This window comes from Sinohyriopsis cumingii, chromosome 1 (assembly GCF_028554795.1).
Source record: "Sinohyriopsis cumingii isolate HCF-2022 chromosome 1, ASM2855479v2, whole genome shotgun sequence".
NCBI classification, from domain to species: Eukaryota; Metazoa; Mollusca; class Bivalvia; order Unionida; family Unionidae; genus Sinohyriopsis; species Sinohyriopsis cumingii.
Genome location: NC_142961.1, coordinates 128,221,144 through 128,238,457, shown reverse-complemented (window position 1 = coordinate 128,238,457; position 17,314 = coordinate 128,221,144). Strand labels below are relative to the sequence as shown.

The 17,314-nt window shown below is 33.8% G+C and overlaps 1 protein-coding gene across 2 annotated transcripts in view; it reads left to right on the top strand.

Annotated features, from left to right (window-relative positions):
* The window catches only part of LOC149807844 (receptor-type tyrosine-protein phosphatase epsilon-like), a 154,577-nt gene that overhangs the window by 33,371 nt on the left and 103,892 nt on the right, over positions 1-17,314 (top strand). For both annotated transcript variants that reach the window (XM_089971382.1, XM_089971380.1), the window contains exons 3-6: positions 153-371; positions 8,275-8,496; positions 8,916-9,128; positions 9,460-9,657. In XM_089971382.1, the coding sequence (XP_089827508.1) occupies positions 153-371; positions 8,275-8,496; positions 8,916-9,128; positions 9,460-9,657 (852 nt within the window). The remainder of the gene's footprint in view (positions 1-152; positions 372-8,274; positions 8,497-8,915; positions 9,129-9,459; positions 9,658-17,314) is intronic.

Genomic DNA, 17,314 nt, shown 5'->3' with positions numbered 1-17,314 from the left:
ATTAGTGCTTTGCACAGAGTTACATTCGGTAAATTCCTGTATTTGCATTTGCTTGACACATACAAGTTTTTTTGTCCATGTGTTTGTGTCCCATTAAAACATAATGTTATCCAATGCACTTTTAGCTGCTAGTATGATCTGTTTTGCTCCAGAAAATGTGGCACTGAATAAACCTGCAAGTCAATCTTCTACCTATGGAGAGGATGGATTTATATTTGTTGCATCACTTGGGGTAGATGGCAAAACGTCAACAAACTTTAATCGTGACAAGACATGCAGTTATACGGGCACATGGCAGAAATCCGCTTGGTGGACAGTGAATCTCAACGGACTCTTCTTTATCAAGTTCATCAGGATTTACCAGCTGAAAAGTAAGATTACTTTTTATTTATATAATATTGATTAGATGTTGAATAATACAGAGTGATTAGAAAACACGTATCATTGTTCTCCATTTCTTTTTTTCAGTATGTATGTATGTATGTATGTATGTATGTATGTATGTATGTATGTATATATGTATGTATGTATGTTGCCACAAAGGGTACAAAGAACAGATAGTTAAATGTTTATTTCACCTTCGTGTAGAACAAAAATGATACAAATATAACAATTGAAGAAATAATAATAGTCTACTAAAATATTTATTTCACTGAACTTTGCTTGAAAGAATTTCAGAATGGATCAAACGCTATCAAAGACATTTAACCAATGAATGTATTTAAATGAATTGCATACCATATTGAAGGATATTGAACTAAATAGATAACGAGAGAGAGAGAGAGAGAGAGAGAGAGAGAGAGAGACTATACAGCGATATAGGATAAGCCTTGTTGCAATGCGTTACATACATGTTTACCTACGCATTTTACAGTTAAGTATTCATGTAAAAGAAACTATATTTGTTACATGCTTGGTGTTTTACAATAATATACATACTTAGAAGATTTTCTAAGTGATATGTATAGAGGACAGATTATGTCAAATTAGTATTCATCTTCGACATCATTACTTACATTAAGTTAGCATTTCCTTTCCTGCCGTCCTTTACCTGCAAGGCTACCAGTCCCGATATTTAACAGGCGTGACGAAACCAGTAAGTTGCATAAAACCTTTGAATGACTGGAATTAGCTATTATTCTACGTTACAAAAGAGTGTATGAGATCTGTTATATGTTTATACATATGTCTGAAGCATTTGTTGAGCACCAGTCAGAATGAAATATGTTTAGTTAATATGTTGAGTTAATAGTTGCTCTGTATCCAAGGAATCAATACGTGATATATAATTCATAACTGCGAGATTTTCAATGACATGAACATAAAAGTACCTGGACTAGCATTAGTTGTATATGTTGTTTAAATATCGTTGAGACGTACAACCCTGTAATCATATACGTTAGAATAATCACCCATTTATGGTCTTCTTCGTCAATAAAAAGAGAAAACAACATAGAAAAAGTGTTTAATAAATCCCACGTTATTTTCCATCACAAATGGTGTGTGTGTGAAATAACATAGATATTTTTTGAAACCAGAACAAAAAGGCAAAACGTTGATATGACTTAAGAGTAAAGTAAAGAAATAAACGTCTAGTAAGATGTTTATGTCATCCACTAAAATTTTGTTTTTTATCGTTAAGCTATGATACCTTGCTCATTTTGACAATATACATTTTATGAATGCATGTCCTGATTAACTTCAATTCCTTGTAATCTGCCATGTAATTGAATGAACAAGATTCATACGTATGTAATTTTGAATTGTTTTTAAGTACAACTTCCTTTAACTATTTTCGTTCCATCTTTATCTGCCTTTAATAAATATAGTTCTGACCTTAACATAAAAAGCTCTCTCGGTCTCTGTTTCTGTCTCTCTGTCTATGTCTTTATCTCTCTATGTGCTGTGTACCGGTTGGTTCGTGCTTACAAAATCCAACAACTATCTTCTTCTTCTATGGAATGTGAAACACGTTGTCTTTTACATAGACACTAGTGTCAGATAGCTTTGAGTCTTCCTTACATATCGTTATGATAACTTATGTCTCAACGCAGATGCACAAACTATCTAGATTAGTTCTTAGTAGTCTAATAATATGGCTGTTTTGTTTTTCAACTGATTATAATATACTTTCGTTCATCAAGTATCTGGACTGATGTAACGAATTTAGACCAACGCCGACCGGCTAGGCTAATTCATTTTTCTTGCTTTGCTTGTTCTTCTTCAGACGGACACGCACCAGTACATTATCAATATTGTTTCACTTTAAGGAACTCTAAAAATCTATTTTTATTGGAATATGTTTTAAATTTATGTTTATCAAAACGTCCTTATAGTTTGCAAATATGGAACAGATCATCAATCAGAAAGCAAGTGCTTTTACGATATTTTCTGTAAAATTTTGACTCAAACTTTTCTTCTGCTAGGATTTTACCTATGGTTCAAACATTCGGATTATTCGTAATATTTTTGTTCCTTTGCTCTAGCTGCAGGCAAATTATTATATTTCTGCAATGTATCACATATCACTATATATATTTCACTGTAAATGATAGTTTTATTACTGTTTGTTTTCGACTCGGGTATTCATTCATACATTCCTTTTGTAAAAGCGAAAGAAAAAATTTTTTCCTTGAGAATGAGCCTGAGTAACAAATGTATCGTCAGTGAAATAAATCATGGATATTTGCTAATATACCCAAATCCACTTATACGATTCAATGATTGCTATGATGCATTTTATATATGTTGCTTTTTCTCCATTTCATTATTTCATTAATTTGCATCTAAAATTGTATCGGGGATACATTTCGTTATTATCAACCGATATTAATGCATTGTCTCTAATTGATGACCTTGATCGTTCGTGGTCATCTTCTCTGTGCACTGGGACGTGATGTTGCTGTATTTTTTATTTTAAATCTGTAGGCCCATCCATATTTTTCTTACTTACGTTTGAGTATTTATGTGGTACAATATTAATTCCAATACGGATTCTACTTAATCTTCATGTATATTTAATTTGTGCTTTGCTTTACCCTAAGAACTGACGGTGTGAGTTGGTCCTACCTGATTAATGTTTTTTTTTTGTAAACAACATATTACATAACTAATTTTTATATATGATTCTAGATTATATATTAAAATTATTATTCTTTGTAGATAAACATTTTTACCACAATTTCCTGGTGTACATCTTATTATGAAGATATCACTGTGAAGTACTTGCATGTTAAATGCTTCTAGTTTCTAATTTCAGTTTTAGATTTATATTTTCTTACAAGTATGGCGTGTACTGCTAACCATACCATATACATTTTAGCGTACGCTAATTCTGTTTTGACATTTATATAATACGTGTCATGAGACGGATTGCTTTACGTACACCAGATTATGCTTCACGTTTGTTGCTTATTAGCCATACGATTATTAGTATTTTATTTATTAGTTTTGTTTTATGTATGAACATATTTATTAGCATGTCCTGTGTTACATCTATTATAATTACTTTTCATATGCACTGTGAGTATTTTTATATGCCAACTTTATATAATGTCGTAAGTCCAGGTATTTGGTATACTTCTTATGTTATGTATATTTAATTTGTCCTGTGATTTTCCTTGAGGATTGAGGGCATAAGTTGGGCATTGGGCAATATATTTTAGTAAACAACATCATACATACATACATAACACATTTTGTCACGATTGTAGATTATATTATTAATATTATTATTATTATTATTAGTAGTAGTAGTAGTAGTAGTAGTAGTAATAGTAGTTGCAGTAGTAGTAGTAATGCAGGTAAACCTATTTACCTAGATTTGAGTTAAGGTCAACGATTTTCCCCTCTGGAAGTCCTATTGTACCTATTATTAGCCATGTTCATTACTAAAGTTTTAGCAATATACCTGATATTTCTGGCCCTCAATCTCTTCCTGATATTGTGACAGGTTTTGTATTAGGGAGAAGAAATATTCCTACCTTAGCATCTGACTTGTGAGGTCAATCTTGTATTTGTGTTCAATTTATAAATTTGAGAGGATTTAATGATTTAAAATATTTACTGGAATTACAAAGTGCTCAATAATATTTTCTGACTAAATTACTTTTTGGTAATTATTGTGAATTCCGTCGAGGAAGTGTTGGATTATATTAGTGAGATACATCAGGACTCTTAGCACATCAACACTATTCCATGCTACTGGTACGTCAGCATTTTCCAGATTGGAATTCATACCGAACACTATTGGAATTTATTATGAAGACTATACATATGGACTTGTGATAAAACTTTTAGGACTTTTTAGGATTTATTTCACAGTACTAGAGTTAATTTTTATATTTTCACTTTGTATTCTAGAAAATAAATTATTTGTTGAATTTTACAAAACTTACTGGTTTTCTGTACTTCTGTTACTTAGTGTAAGACGATAAAGTCGTAACCGTATCCTTGCCTACCGTTCTTGTGAGTGTCAATTTTGAAACTTGTATGTGTTTTGGTGTATTATTACAATCTATTCCATCCCTACACAGCTCATACAAAATATATCACAATGTGGTCTAGCAGCTTGAGTGTGATTGTTATGATTCAGAAATGTACCACTGATCTATATAAATGGTTTAGTACGTTGATGGTATTTACACCAGTTGTAACCGGTTGTTTATTTTTTCATTGTTCATGTTGATCAACTCAGAAAGAAACCAGATACGATATCATCTAGCGCAGACACTTAGCAAAGGTACCTAAATTACTTGTTTATTTAAAATGCAGACTGATAATAATGTACTCTTTCACACATTTATTCAATCCCTCGCGTATTAAACTAAAGACACTGAATACTCTAACCAAGACATGCACACAATATTCATCTGCAAGCAAATGCATTGAAATCGTTCGTCAATCCGATTAAAGTATTGTTCAACAAGGAACAATCACCAGATCAATGATATGATAAATGCACAGAATTATATTAGCATATATGACTGATTATGGGTTCATCAAGAAATGATAATATTTTGAAATGTCGACATTTATGACCCTGGTCGCCCAAATGAATATTTTCGGAGGCAAACAAGTAGTGGTAAGTTATAAAGTTTTACTGATGTAGACCAAAACCCGTTTGTAGGTGAAATGGGGGGGGGGGGGGGCGGGGCAAATCCCACCCATTACCCTTATGTGCGAGCTCCCATGTATATGATCAATATCTAGATTTATCGACAAATACGATTAATGTATCGATTGATCAACAAATGTGATTAATGTATTGATCATCAACCCATACATTGTACAAAGCGAGGCTGACCTCCATGAGATCCGGAACCAGGTGCTTGTAGTGTTTCCCACTTAACGCTATCACCCCCATCTTTGCAACAAGGCCGATATTTGAGTTCCAGGCGTATCTATCCAAGTATTGCATACAGCCAGAAGCAAATGCGATGCGACCATCCACATCCACCCCCACCCCGACATAAAATGGCTAATATCTTATAGTATGATGAATTTGCTATGTGTATGTTATTTGTTGTACTAGTTGTAATCTGGAAGCTGTAACTAATGTGATTATTAAGCTTACACATAGCTGATGCTGAAATAGAAATCGAGCTGACAATACAAAGCTTGCTGAAAAGAAAAGGGCTGACGCTGAGGCTTACTCATTACGAACGTCACTTTTGATATAATATGCAGGGAAATTGAAATTAGGATGCAAACGCTCAGGCAAAATATTAATCAGAGAGGGTTCGATACATGTAAAACAGACTTACTCAAAAATAAGAATATATTTAGTGGACTTGTTAAATCCTACCAAGTTCAGATAGAACACAAGTGAGATAATAAAAATCGTAGGATGATTCGCAGTCTTGCAAACGAATATATATATATATATATATATATATATATATATATATATATATATTCATATATGCGATCTTCATATACGCTGGCAAATAATTAAAGATATTTTTATCTTTTAGTTTCTTTTGTCTTTTTTTGATTTGTCTGAAGGTAGATTAGGCTCGAATATGTTTTACAACTTTCCAATTGGCGAATTGTCGGAAATAGAGTTGTGCGTATTTGATCTCAACGCAGGGCCATCCTTAGGGCAAGGCAAGCAAAGTGGTTACCTTGGGCCCCGCTCATTAGGGGCCCCGAACTACAATTCACAAAATAAATAAGCATGCTACAGTAGCTCCACCAGCCTCAATACCGCTTCCAATGTGGTTCCTAGGGGGTCTTGAAAACTAAACGGCCGGGCTGGCCTGAAAGGTACATCATTGCTGACTTCAGAACATTTGAGCCATATTAGAATATTGAAATATAATAAATGAACAATAAATGCTGTTACACATCGCATTCCAGACTAAATAAGAAAATAAAGCCTTTTCACGTAAAAGGCTTCACAGATTTCTGCATCACCACCCAGTGACACATTTAATTTGGGGCCATATATAAAAAGCCTTCTACCGTCTCCCAATACATACAATAAAGATATATATTTCATAGCATATATGCCTTGCAATTTGTTATCTACTAAAAAAAGTTGTAAAGAGGGGAATAAAATGAGAAATGAAAACGAAAAGTACGATTTCAGTCGATATGTGTCGTTTGGCTTCCGGTTATGTTTAATTCCCATTCGGCAAATTGTAAGATATCATATGTCTCAATCCTTTATGATATTTTACTCGAATTGAGCTGATTGTGACTCTTCGCTTTTGTTGATCTTTCGATCTTTTATCCTTTCACAGGCATATTGAATAAAATATCACACTTGTTATTGTTATAACTTCGGATAATTGTGAATTCAGTCAAGGACATTTTAGATTAAATCATTGTTATACATCAACCCCCATAGCACACCGACACTAGTCCATGCTACTGTTGTTTCAGAACTTCCAAGCATGAAATTTATTCTGAGCATCACTGAAATTCATTCGGGTGACTCTATAATTTTGGACCGTTCCGGTGGCCTAGTGTTTAGAGCGTCCGCCTCGGATGCGGGAGGTCGTGGGTTCGATCCCTGGCCGAGTCATACCAAAGACTTACAAAAATGGTACTAACAGCTGCCTCGCTTGGCGTTCAGCATTAAGAGGTCAGTGTTAGGACTACTGGTCGGCCCGGTGTCAGGATAATGTGACTGGGTGGGACATCATGCCACATGTCTGCGGCATGATGCCCCAGTGCTAGACATCACTAAAAACTGCCACACTGCAGACATCGTAGCGATATGACTGAAATTTTCACTTCGTATTCTAGTGAGATAAATTATTTGTCGAATGCTACAAAACGTGAAGATTCTCTCTATTCATGTTATTTAGTTTAATATCATACAGTCGTAGCAGTTCCAGGGTATACTGTTCTTGTAAATATTAATTATGAAAATTGTATGTATTTCGAATATATCCATTCTTACATTCTTATAAGCATGGAAGGGCAATTAGATTATTTTGTTTTATTTATATTTACAATTTTCTAAAATGTTTGTGTTTTTTTTTTAAATAGCTTTAGTTAATTTTTTAAAAGAAAAAATAGCACAGTAACATCAAAATAGAAAATAGATAGCAAACTGGCTTCTGATTACTTAGATAAAACATGAATTTGAATTAAAAATACTAAATATGAGTTAGCACGTTTGCAGGCTTTACGAATATTTACCATAAAGCTGATGGTATTTATTTTCTTGGTCAGCTTGGTTTAATAGAAACTATGTATGTACCTGTTTCTCCAGTCTACAACATTAACGATAGGCTAGCAACATAGTCATTGTCGTGTTTAAATTTAATTTGTGTTTCTGACAGAGGAAAAATTTGATGCATGTTAACATCTGGTATTAAGCTATTATTAGTGTGCATCCTTATTTGTTAACCTGGTCAATAATCAATGTAAATGAATCCCTTTTGTTCCCAAGGTCTGTGAAGATGGAACCCATGAAATAAGTAAATATGGAATACGAAAACATCATCCAAAAATGTTTTTAGCACAGTATGACGACGTATAGGACGAAGTTCACTTCATTATATTGGTTAACATCGAGAATAAGATAAATTATACAAATAATTCCTTATTAGAATATGGATATATTTGAGGTGTATGGTTTGCACAAGAAAGCATTTTATGGTTAATATTACTAATATATTTTCTTATGAATATTTATAAGTCATATACGTATGATGTTAACATGCTGTGGGAAAACTAATTGCATTGGTTGAACATTTAAATAAATCTTCAATGATATTTTGTGTACATACATTGGAATTAGGTGATTTACTATTGCAGAGCAAAATACTTACAATAGGCTAGATGGTTCGAATATGTACGTTCAAGTGGAGGACAGAACATGGCAACATATACAATTCAATTCGAGATGGCCACCGGAAATCATAGATGTGAATGCAACTCTCGATACAAGAATAAGTTCAATTAAACTTAATAATACGAAACTGGCAAACCCCACACAAGAGACTTTTATCAGCATTTGCGAGCTGGAAGCATACGAAGGTAAGAATAACCAGTGTTATGATATAAATATTTTAAACACTGATGAAGTTGGCTCATCTGTTGTTTATAGTTTTTAGTGGACAGCTGAGCATGCAATGCTGTCATTAAATTGTTGTGCACATAATATGTTTGATCATTGAGTCATGGCAAGTGTATCTTCGAACTCTTCATTGTTTAACATTAATAGTATGTGGTTAAGAATTAGAAAATTTGTACATGACAAGGGTTGGGTTTGTATCATATTTCGAAATTAATAATTATCATATACAAATTAAATACAAAACCCTAAATCTGCCTCGGAGTAAAAGGAGAGTAGTACTATGTGTGATATTTTAGTAAAGATTTTAATAGAAGTCTTTTATTTTCTCTCAAAGTGCTAAGTCTTAAATTTCACATATAATAACAATTTGTATTTGCAGTACTCGAATGTTCTCCATACATCGTACGAAACGGAAGAGTTGAAGTTGTTAAACTAGGGGACTCAAACCAAAATTTTACCTACGGAACACAACTTAATGTTTCGTGCGAGAATGGATATCACATATCTGAAAATAGATCGAGTTTGACAGAAGCCAAGAGCATCGTAGAATGCATGGGCACCAAGACATGGTCAAGAAATTTCACATGTTCTGGTAATTAATTCATTTTCGATGCTCACAAAATAGTATTTTGTAACTTACATAATCATATACAGAGGTATTTGAACAAACGGTAATCATGTTTGTTACGATATCCTATTCATAGTATTTAATATTTAAAGTCGCTTGCAGTTCTGTGTCAACGTTTAAAATCTTTATTGCAATGCATTCGTGTTCGTCACGTTACTTCTAAAGATAAAGTAATAACGAGAATACTATATGACAGTCTCACTAAGGTCATATATTTAGACACTTTAAAACCCAACTCATATATTTCAAGTTGTATATGTACCTTGTTTATATTTCCATTTCTTCAACATACTAGCGATAGATTGTGGTGATCCTACGGGAATCCCTGCCCACAGTGAAGTAATTATTACACCAGGAATTGCTGGTAACACAACGTACAATGCAACGCTGACGATACAGTGCAATGAAGGGTACAAATATAGCTTACAATCAGTGGAACCTCTTCGATGTGGTGATAATGGATCCTGGAGAGGAAGTCTTGGAAATTGTAATGGTGGGTGAAACATTTCAAGACATATGTTAAGTTTGTGCGAATGACACTTTCTAAAGATGCAAACAGGACAATATCGTATTACTTACATGTACACATCGTGATAGACTTTCTTTCCTACGTTTTTAGGTTACATTTAAAAATCAAGAATGCTAATTAAAATCTCCTCATATAAAACAAAAATAGGTTGGCATAATAAAAAATGATAGGCATTTTGTTAGATTCATTGCAGTGGTCCTGTTCTTACTTCCTGCACTAGGAAAACTATTGCACTAAATCTTTTAATAAACATGAAGCATTATCATGATTAAATTGTAGAAAATAATTTATAATTCTGCTACAAATAAGGGGTTGTAACATTTTAGCAATATAGTGTTGATCATGTAGCATCTATGATAGTCGCGATGGAATACAACCTGAACATGTTATAATTACATTATTCAGAATTCAATCAATTATGGTGATTTAAAACAACTGAAAGCCTCAAATTATAGTCTAGCTAACAGAAATATAGATTAAATACAGATTTATTGGTTTTCTGGCCAGTGCTCAAACAGGTGCACATACACATGAATTCACATAGCGCATATAATACGTATGAATGTGTCAGTCTCTCCATCCTGCTAAAAGTTTCAAAACCTAGTCCTGTATTACCTTATGAAATACTACAATACAAGATAGTAACGCGTGAGACAAAGAAAGAGACAGATAAATCAAAACTACTATAGATTTTGGTCAGTGGTTGATTTATGCTATCTTTTAAATTATTTCAATACATGATATTGTAATGTAAATTTATTTAGTGGAGATGATACGTTTTTCAGAAAATAGTTTGACCTTGACTACTCATTTTGTTAACACCAGGTGTTGACCTAGATCCTGACCTTGATTTAAAAGTTGTAGCAGCCACGTAATCAAGTTCTATTTTTATGTTACAATGATTGGCTATTGTCGAGGTCATGATGGGACTTCGTGTTTAAAATGTAAACTATTTGTTTTCATATTTTATTTCTTAGAGTAAAATGATTGGTTTTCATCACGGCCACACTGAGTGGACGTAATCTTTAACAAGTTCATAATTTATATAAGCTTCCAGTATATGATCACGTGACCCCCGGTGTAAGTTTTATGAGACGATATAGCCTCTGTTTGGAGAGTTATTCTCAGTAGAAGCTGGGCTGTTACACTGGAAGTTGTATGTTGTGCTTTTTGGAGTTATTTCAAATTACTTAGATCAGAATTAATTGAAATTACTTTGATTCAAAGGATTAATTCTCTTTTCCTGTAAATACATGTGCTCGTTAGAGATTCTTAATCAAAGTCAGTTCTTTATAGAAATATATATAGATCCCCAAAACCGGATTGATAATTCTTGTTTTTACAAGAAACTGTAGACTTCTACACTACGGATTGCAACATACGTTATCGTCTTTCATCTTGGATTCTGAGTCAGGATTTGAACTTGAAATCAATAGAACATTTTGTTATTAGTACTTCAAACATTTTATTTTAGCATTATTCTTTGATTATTTTGGATTTGATTCTATAAAAAATGTAAGTTCATATTTTTCCAGAACTTTTTCATGAAAATAAATTACTGTATTTTTGTAAGCTGGTTATTTTCACTCTTTCTTGTGTAACTATTTATTGGAGCCTAAACACGTAAGAAAGTAAATTGGGGGCTTGTCCAGGATAATTTTGAATATTTGATGGAATATTTCAGAATACTTCAATTTTAGAAATTTAATTCCTCAAGTTATTCAAAATTGTATTTACATCCGCTTTTACTAAGATGTCATCAAATGTAGATATGGTAGGAAAATCAAATCAGAAAATTCCTAAGGCTCATCTGCAACCTATTTCTGCCTCTGATGAACTATTTAGTAGAACTATTGTAGATTGTGTTAGTCACTTACCTAAGACCATGTCAGGTAACCAATACATGTTGACCATTATACGTGCGTCAACATGGTTTTCAGAGTCAATTCCCTTAAAGAATATAAATCTAAAATAATAGTAAAAGCTTTGATAAGGTCTTTTACTCAAATTGGCCTATCCAAATCTATACAATTGGGTCATGGGTCAAACTTTTGGTCTGGAACGCTCCAGCCTATTATGCTTGAATTTGGCATTCAGCAGTTCAATTTAAAAGTGGAATAAATGTTTGACAGAACATCAATGGAGATAACCTTTGAATTTTGTAATAATGGAGCTATGTCTCTCTTGCTCATTGTTCACATTTTTCTTCAGTTTAGATATTACAGCCCTTACAAAGTTAAGAAGAAAATTAATGAGTTAAATAATATTTGTGCTCTTAGGATCTAAATAAATTTTAGGAGTAACAGTATATTGAAAGAGATAGGCAGGTTAAACATGCAAGTAAGTTGGCTGTACTTGTCCCACTCAGTGATGAATTAAGTGAAGCAATATCATCGGATTATATTGACATTGGAGTGACAAATCTTCGGAACTCATAAATAATGAAAGACCTGTACCAGAAACTTTCAAATTTACAAGAGCAATACATAAATTAACTTAAACAGTTATTATTTAAATACGAGCACTTATTTTCAGATGTTCTTACAAGAACAAACAAACAAAATTTTCCATGACTTTATAATTGAACATTCTAAACCTGTCAAACAACACCGGTACAGGATAAACCATCTCAAACAGGAATACACGAAAATAGAAATTCAATATTTGCTGGAGAAAGATTTCATAGAACCCAGTAAAAGTGACTGGATTTGACCATGCATACCAGTTCCAAAATTAGATAAAACTGTCCTTATGTTTACTGATTATCGGAAGGTGAATAGTGTGACAAAAAACAGATTCATTTCCATTACCGAGAATCGATGACTGTATTAATGAGACTGGGAATGCCAAATATGTCACATAATTTGACCTTCTGGATTTATCTAAAGTGACTTCTTCGGTGCTAGTGTAACGTTTCTAGGATACATCGTGGGACATGGACAAGTTAAACATATAGATGCTAAGGTCAAGGCTATCTCTGAATTTCCCGTGCTTGTTAATAAAAAGAAACTGATGAGATTTTTTGTATGGTCGGATACTATCAAAAGTTTTGTTAAAATGTTTCTTGAACTGATGAACCCCTGACAAATGTATTGAGTAAAAAAAACAAATTCCTTTGGACTGAAAAATATCAGGAGGTTTTTGACAAGTTGATAGTCATACATAAAAGAGCGCCAGTTCTTACAGCTCCAAATTTCAGCCAATCATTTAAACTGTCTATTGATGCAAGTGATCTTGGGGTTTAAGCAGTTCTGATTCAAAAAGATGAAAATGTTATTTTTCTACGAAATTAAATAAGCACCGAAGAAAGTATTTAACAATCAAGAAGGAATGTTTGACTTTGATATTGGCATTACAACATTTTGAAGTTTACCTTACTTCAGCTCCTTCTTCCATTATTATATTTAGTAACAACAACCCCTTACTTCCATCGGCAAGATGAAAAATAAAAATCAAAGACTACTAAGGTGGAGTTTGTTATTACATGATTATAATCTTGACACCAGACACATCAAATAATAATAAAAATATAGTAATAGCAGACACACTTTCCCGTGTATAACAATGTATTATTTCATGTACAATGTTTGTAATTTATATGAGTTCTTTTCAGACTCATGTATACTTAGTGTGTATTAAAAAGAAAGCTTTGTGTATAAATAATTCATTTTCTTCATGGGGGAAGTGTTATGTATATTTGATTTAATTATATTTGATTTAATATATATATATATATATATATATATATATATATGAATTTGCTTCAATTTAATTGTTTGTCAGTTTTTTTATTACATGATATTGTAATGTAAATTTATTCACTAGAGATGATACTTTCTGAGACAATAGTTTGCCCTTGACTATTCGTTTTATAAACAGCAGGTGTTGATCTATATCCTGACCTTAAGTGAACATTTGTATCAACCACGTAATCAAGTTATATTTTTTCATCTAAATTATTGGTTGATGTCAAGGTCATGATGGGACTTCGTGTTTAAGATGTAAAAAGAAAATTAAAGACAATTTGCGCAATGGTCATACGGCCTGTTTGTAGAAAACATATAACTATTATAAAACATATGGTACGAACATATTTAGGAGTAATTTTAATAACTTACTCATTCTTGTTCTTAAAATCATCTTTCTCCATCTTGCTTAACTTTGCTCGCTCTTTTCAAGTTCAAAACTTTAAATGTTACTAAACGTGTATCCAAGAACATATCTTATTTTAATAAATCATCTTTTTAAACCCCACATATTATGGAAATTGTTTCAGGTATTTCCCATAAATTATCAGGCTAGTATGCCTGATAATGACTGACAATTTTGATGTTCTTGCATATAGAAACATTTCTTTTCTGTTTTGATTTTGATTATGTTTTCATTTTTCAATTCTTGTTCTTTGAAAATATCATTAATGCAACTAAAGTAAATTATTATTCAATTTACCTTTCATCCATTTAAACCGCGAACAAAGAGCAGATTCTAATATAAGACAATACTATATTATTGATTTTTACGAAAAATAACGCTTCGACAAACATAAATAAAATTACTTGAAATTCCCGCACGAACATGTGCTCGGCAAAATATACAATTTTATTTCTATAATCGTTCTAGTCGCGAAATCTGATCTTTACTGGCATCTGTTTATACTTCTGGAATCATGAGGCATATCATCAATGTTGTTAAGCTAAATTTGATTGACACATGGTGCCAAGGAATATGTATGATTTTTGGAGACTTTGAACCTATGCTGAAGGAAGTTTTACAAATGGGTGCTGAAAATACGGGCTACCTTGTAAAACCAAATGTCTGATTCACGGCGTGAAACATTTCGATTTCGTTCGACAAATACTGGCAAAAGCTGGCTGATGGTAATAAAGATGACAATACTTTTTAAAGTTATTACGTATATCGGGATATTGGAGTAGGGAAAGTGTTGATGGAGATACCAGCGAATGACTTTGAGCCCGAACAAGGTGTTAAATACGAGCCAGTTGTACATGTTGGCTGGTCATTAACAGATGGCTTGATGGTGAATCTCACTTTAAGCGGTAATTCAAAATCAAATGTAGAAATTGTAGAATACTGAGCATAACTAAAATATAGACAAGTTTAAAGCATGATGCAATTTTCATTTTTCTTTCAGACAATTCAGCCTCGTGATCAAATGCTACTAAATCTCATATCCTTATCAGGGTTAAGAGAAACGGAATAAATAAGGACACACAAATGAAATCAAGAAATAAATATATTTTTTCAATGCCTACGTCTGCACAATCAGACAATGGCACTGATAGACTAAATATCCAAATAAAGTATTAAGGAACAAACTCTACCATAATAGTTAGCATACAACTGATTCAACAAACATTATGCTAGGAAAAATCAATTTAAGAGCAGATGTGTGTATACATAAATGTGTGTCTGTATATAAGTATATATGCATGTGTGTGTGCATATATGTTTATATGTATGTATGTATGTATGTATGTATGTATGTATGTATGTATGTAAGCAGCAGAGGGGGCGAATCGGACATTTTGTCCAATCGTTATTTTGCTTAATTAATACTTTCTGCAACTCAACGATCTAGTGTCGTCAGCGCCTGGTAAAAAAAAAACGACGACGTCGTTGGGGGATCGTCCAATCGTCATTTGGTTTAATTAACACCTTCTGCGCGCCGATCCCCAGCGTCGTCAGCGTCCGGTAAGCACATCGACGACCGCGTCGATGTCATCGCCCCCCCTGCTGCTAAGTGGTTATTTACAATGAAAATTATTTGCAACTAACCGAATATTTGGTCAAGTCCGATACGATATCGTGTCCGAGGATCATGTAAATTTATCGTTACGAATCCATGTGGGGTCGACTGAGCATGACTAAAAAAGTTTCGAAAAACATTAAAGTCCATGTCACCGCCGCACCATGTCTGCCAAATATTTCGTAGCGTGTGTGTATCAACGCCGTTGAATACAGCAAGAATATTACAGTTGTCTCTAATTACTTTTGGAATCTGAGTGTATCGTTGAGTGACATATATCACGTCAGTGTTTTTATGCCTGCCTCTGGAAAATATCCTAGCTGGGTTTTTTTGATTGTCTAACATAACATCATCGTACACGACTAGATTGTTAACGTCGCCATCAATATCATCAATACCCGGTGCATCATTGATATCTGTAATAAACTCGATGACATTTTTTTTAGCGATCGCTGATGCATTCTCGTTGAAATCTTTCAACACCTCGTAGCATCGTTGATCATCTACGCTAGGAGCAACCAAATACAACTTATCCCACTTCATCCATCTCATTATTAAATTGAGTAACAATTGCGTCTTGCCGGATCCAGATGGTCCGATGATAATCATCCGGATCGAGTTTGGTAACGCTGCAACATGCTTAACTGGTTCTCTTGTTTTAGTCGCCGAAAAATCAATTATATTCATATTTCTATACATAAATTATGGATCTATATTGTGTGAAGTGTAGAGTGCGTACAGGCACAAATGATATGACAACCGTTACAACAAGAAATAATAGATCGGCGCTTACTGGTAAGTGTGTACAATGCGGTACAAAGAAATTTAGATTTATTTCTGCTAGACCCGGAGATGTTTTAAAAAAAAGCGAGGAGGTGACATCGCAGCCAAATTGGCAAAACTCCCCGGAACACCGTGGGCAAAGTATCCAGGAGAAAAGCACCTCCCAGGATATAGCTACTGTGGCCCCGGAACACGATTAGATATTAGACTCGATGATCAAAATCAGCCCAAACCCGGTGAGTATCCAATAAACGCTATCGATAAGGCGTGTCATGCTCATGATGTTGCTTACAAAAGTAGCGATCTGCAACAGCGTCATATCGCGGATGTAAAATTAATTCACGCATTAAATGCTATTCCTGATAAATCCGTCAAAGAAAAATTGGCCTCATGGTTGGTAAAATCGGCTATGAAAGGTAAATTAATGATGGGCGCTGGTAATTAATAACAACATGGAATCCATCTATTATTCTCCGAGAGGATACTGGAAGGGGAAGGCCGCAATTGGTAAGCTTGCAAGCGCTGCAAAGGTAACAAAGACCACTGCGGCTAATTGGTTATCCAAACAGGCTATATGGCAAATCTATCTACCACCGCCTAAACAAATCAACTTCTCGCGCTTTGATGTCAGCGTACCTAATGAAGTTCATCAGGCTGATATATTATTTCTGCCGCATGACAACGGTTACAAATACGCGCTAACCGTAGTTGATGTTGCGAGTCGATACAAACAAGCGGAGCCGTTAAAAACAAAGTCGGCAACTGAAGTAGCCGCTGCGTTTGAAAGAATTTATCGAAGAGGCCCTCTGCGCTGGCCAAATCTATTACAAGTTGATCCCGGTAGTGAATTTCGCGGCGCTGTTTTATCAACGCTGAAACATCATAGCGTCGCGATACGACGAGGTCATACTGCGCTACATCGAGATCAGGCAATTGTTGAACGATTCAATCGAACTCTCGCTGAACGGTTATTTGGATATCAATACGCGAAGGAATTCATCCAAGAAAAACGATCTCGTGAATGGGTTAAAAGGTTGCCAGGTGTAATTGCAGCGTTAAATAACGAGATTA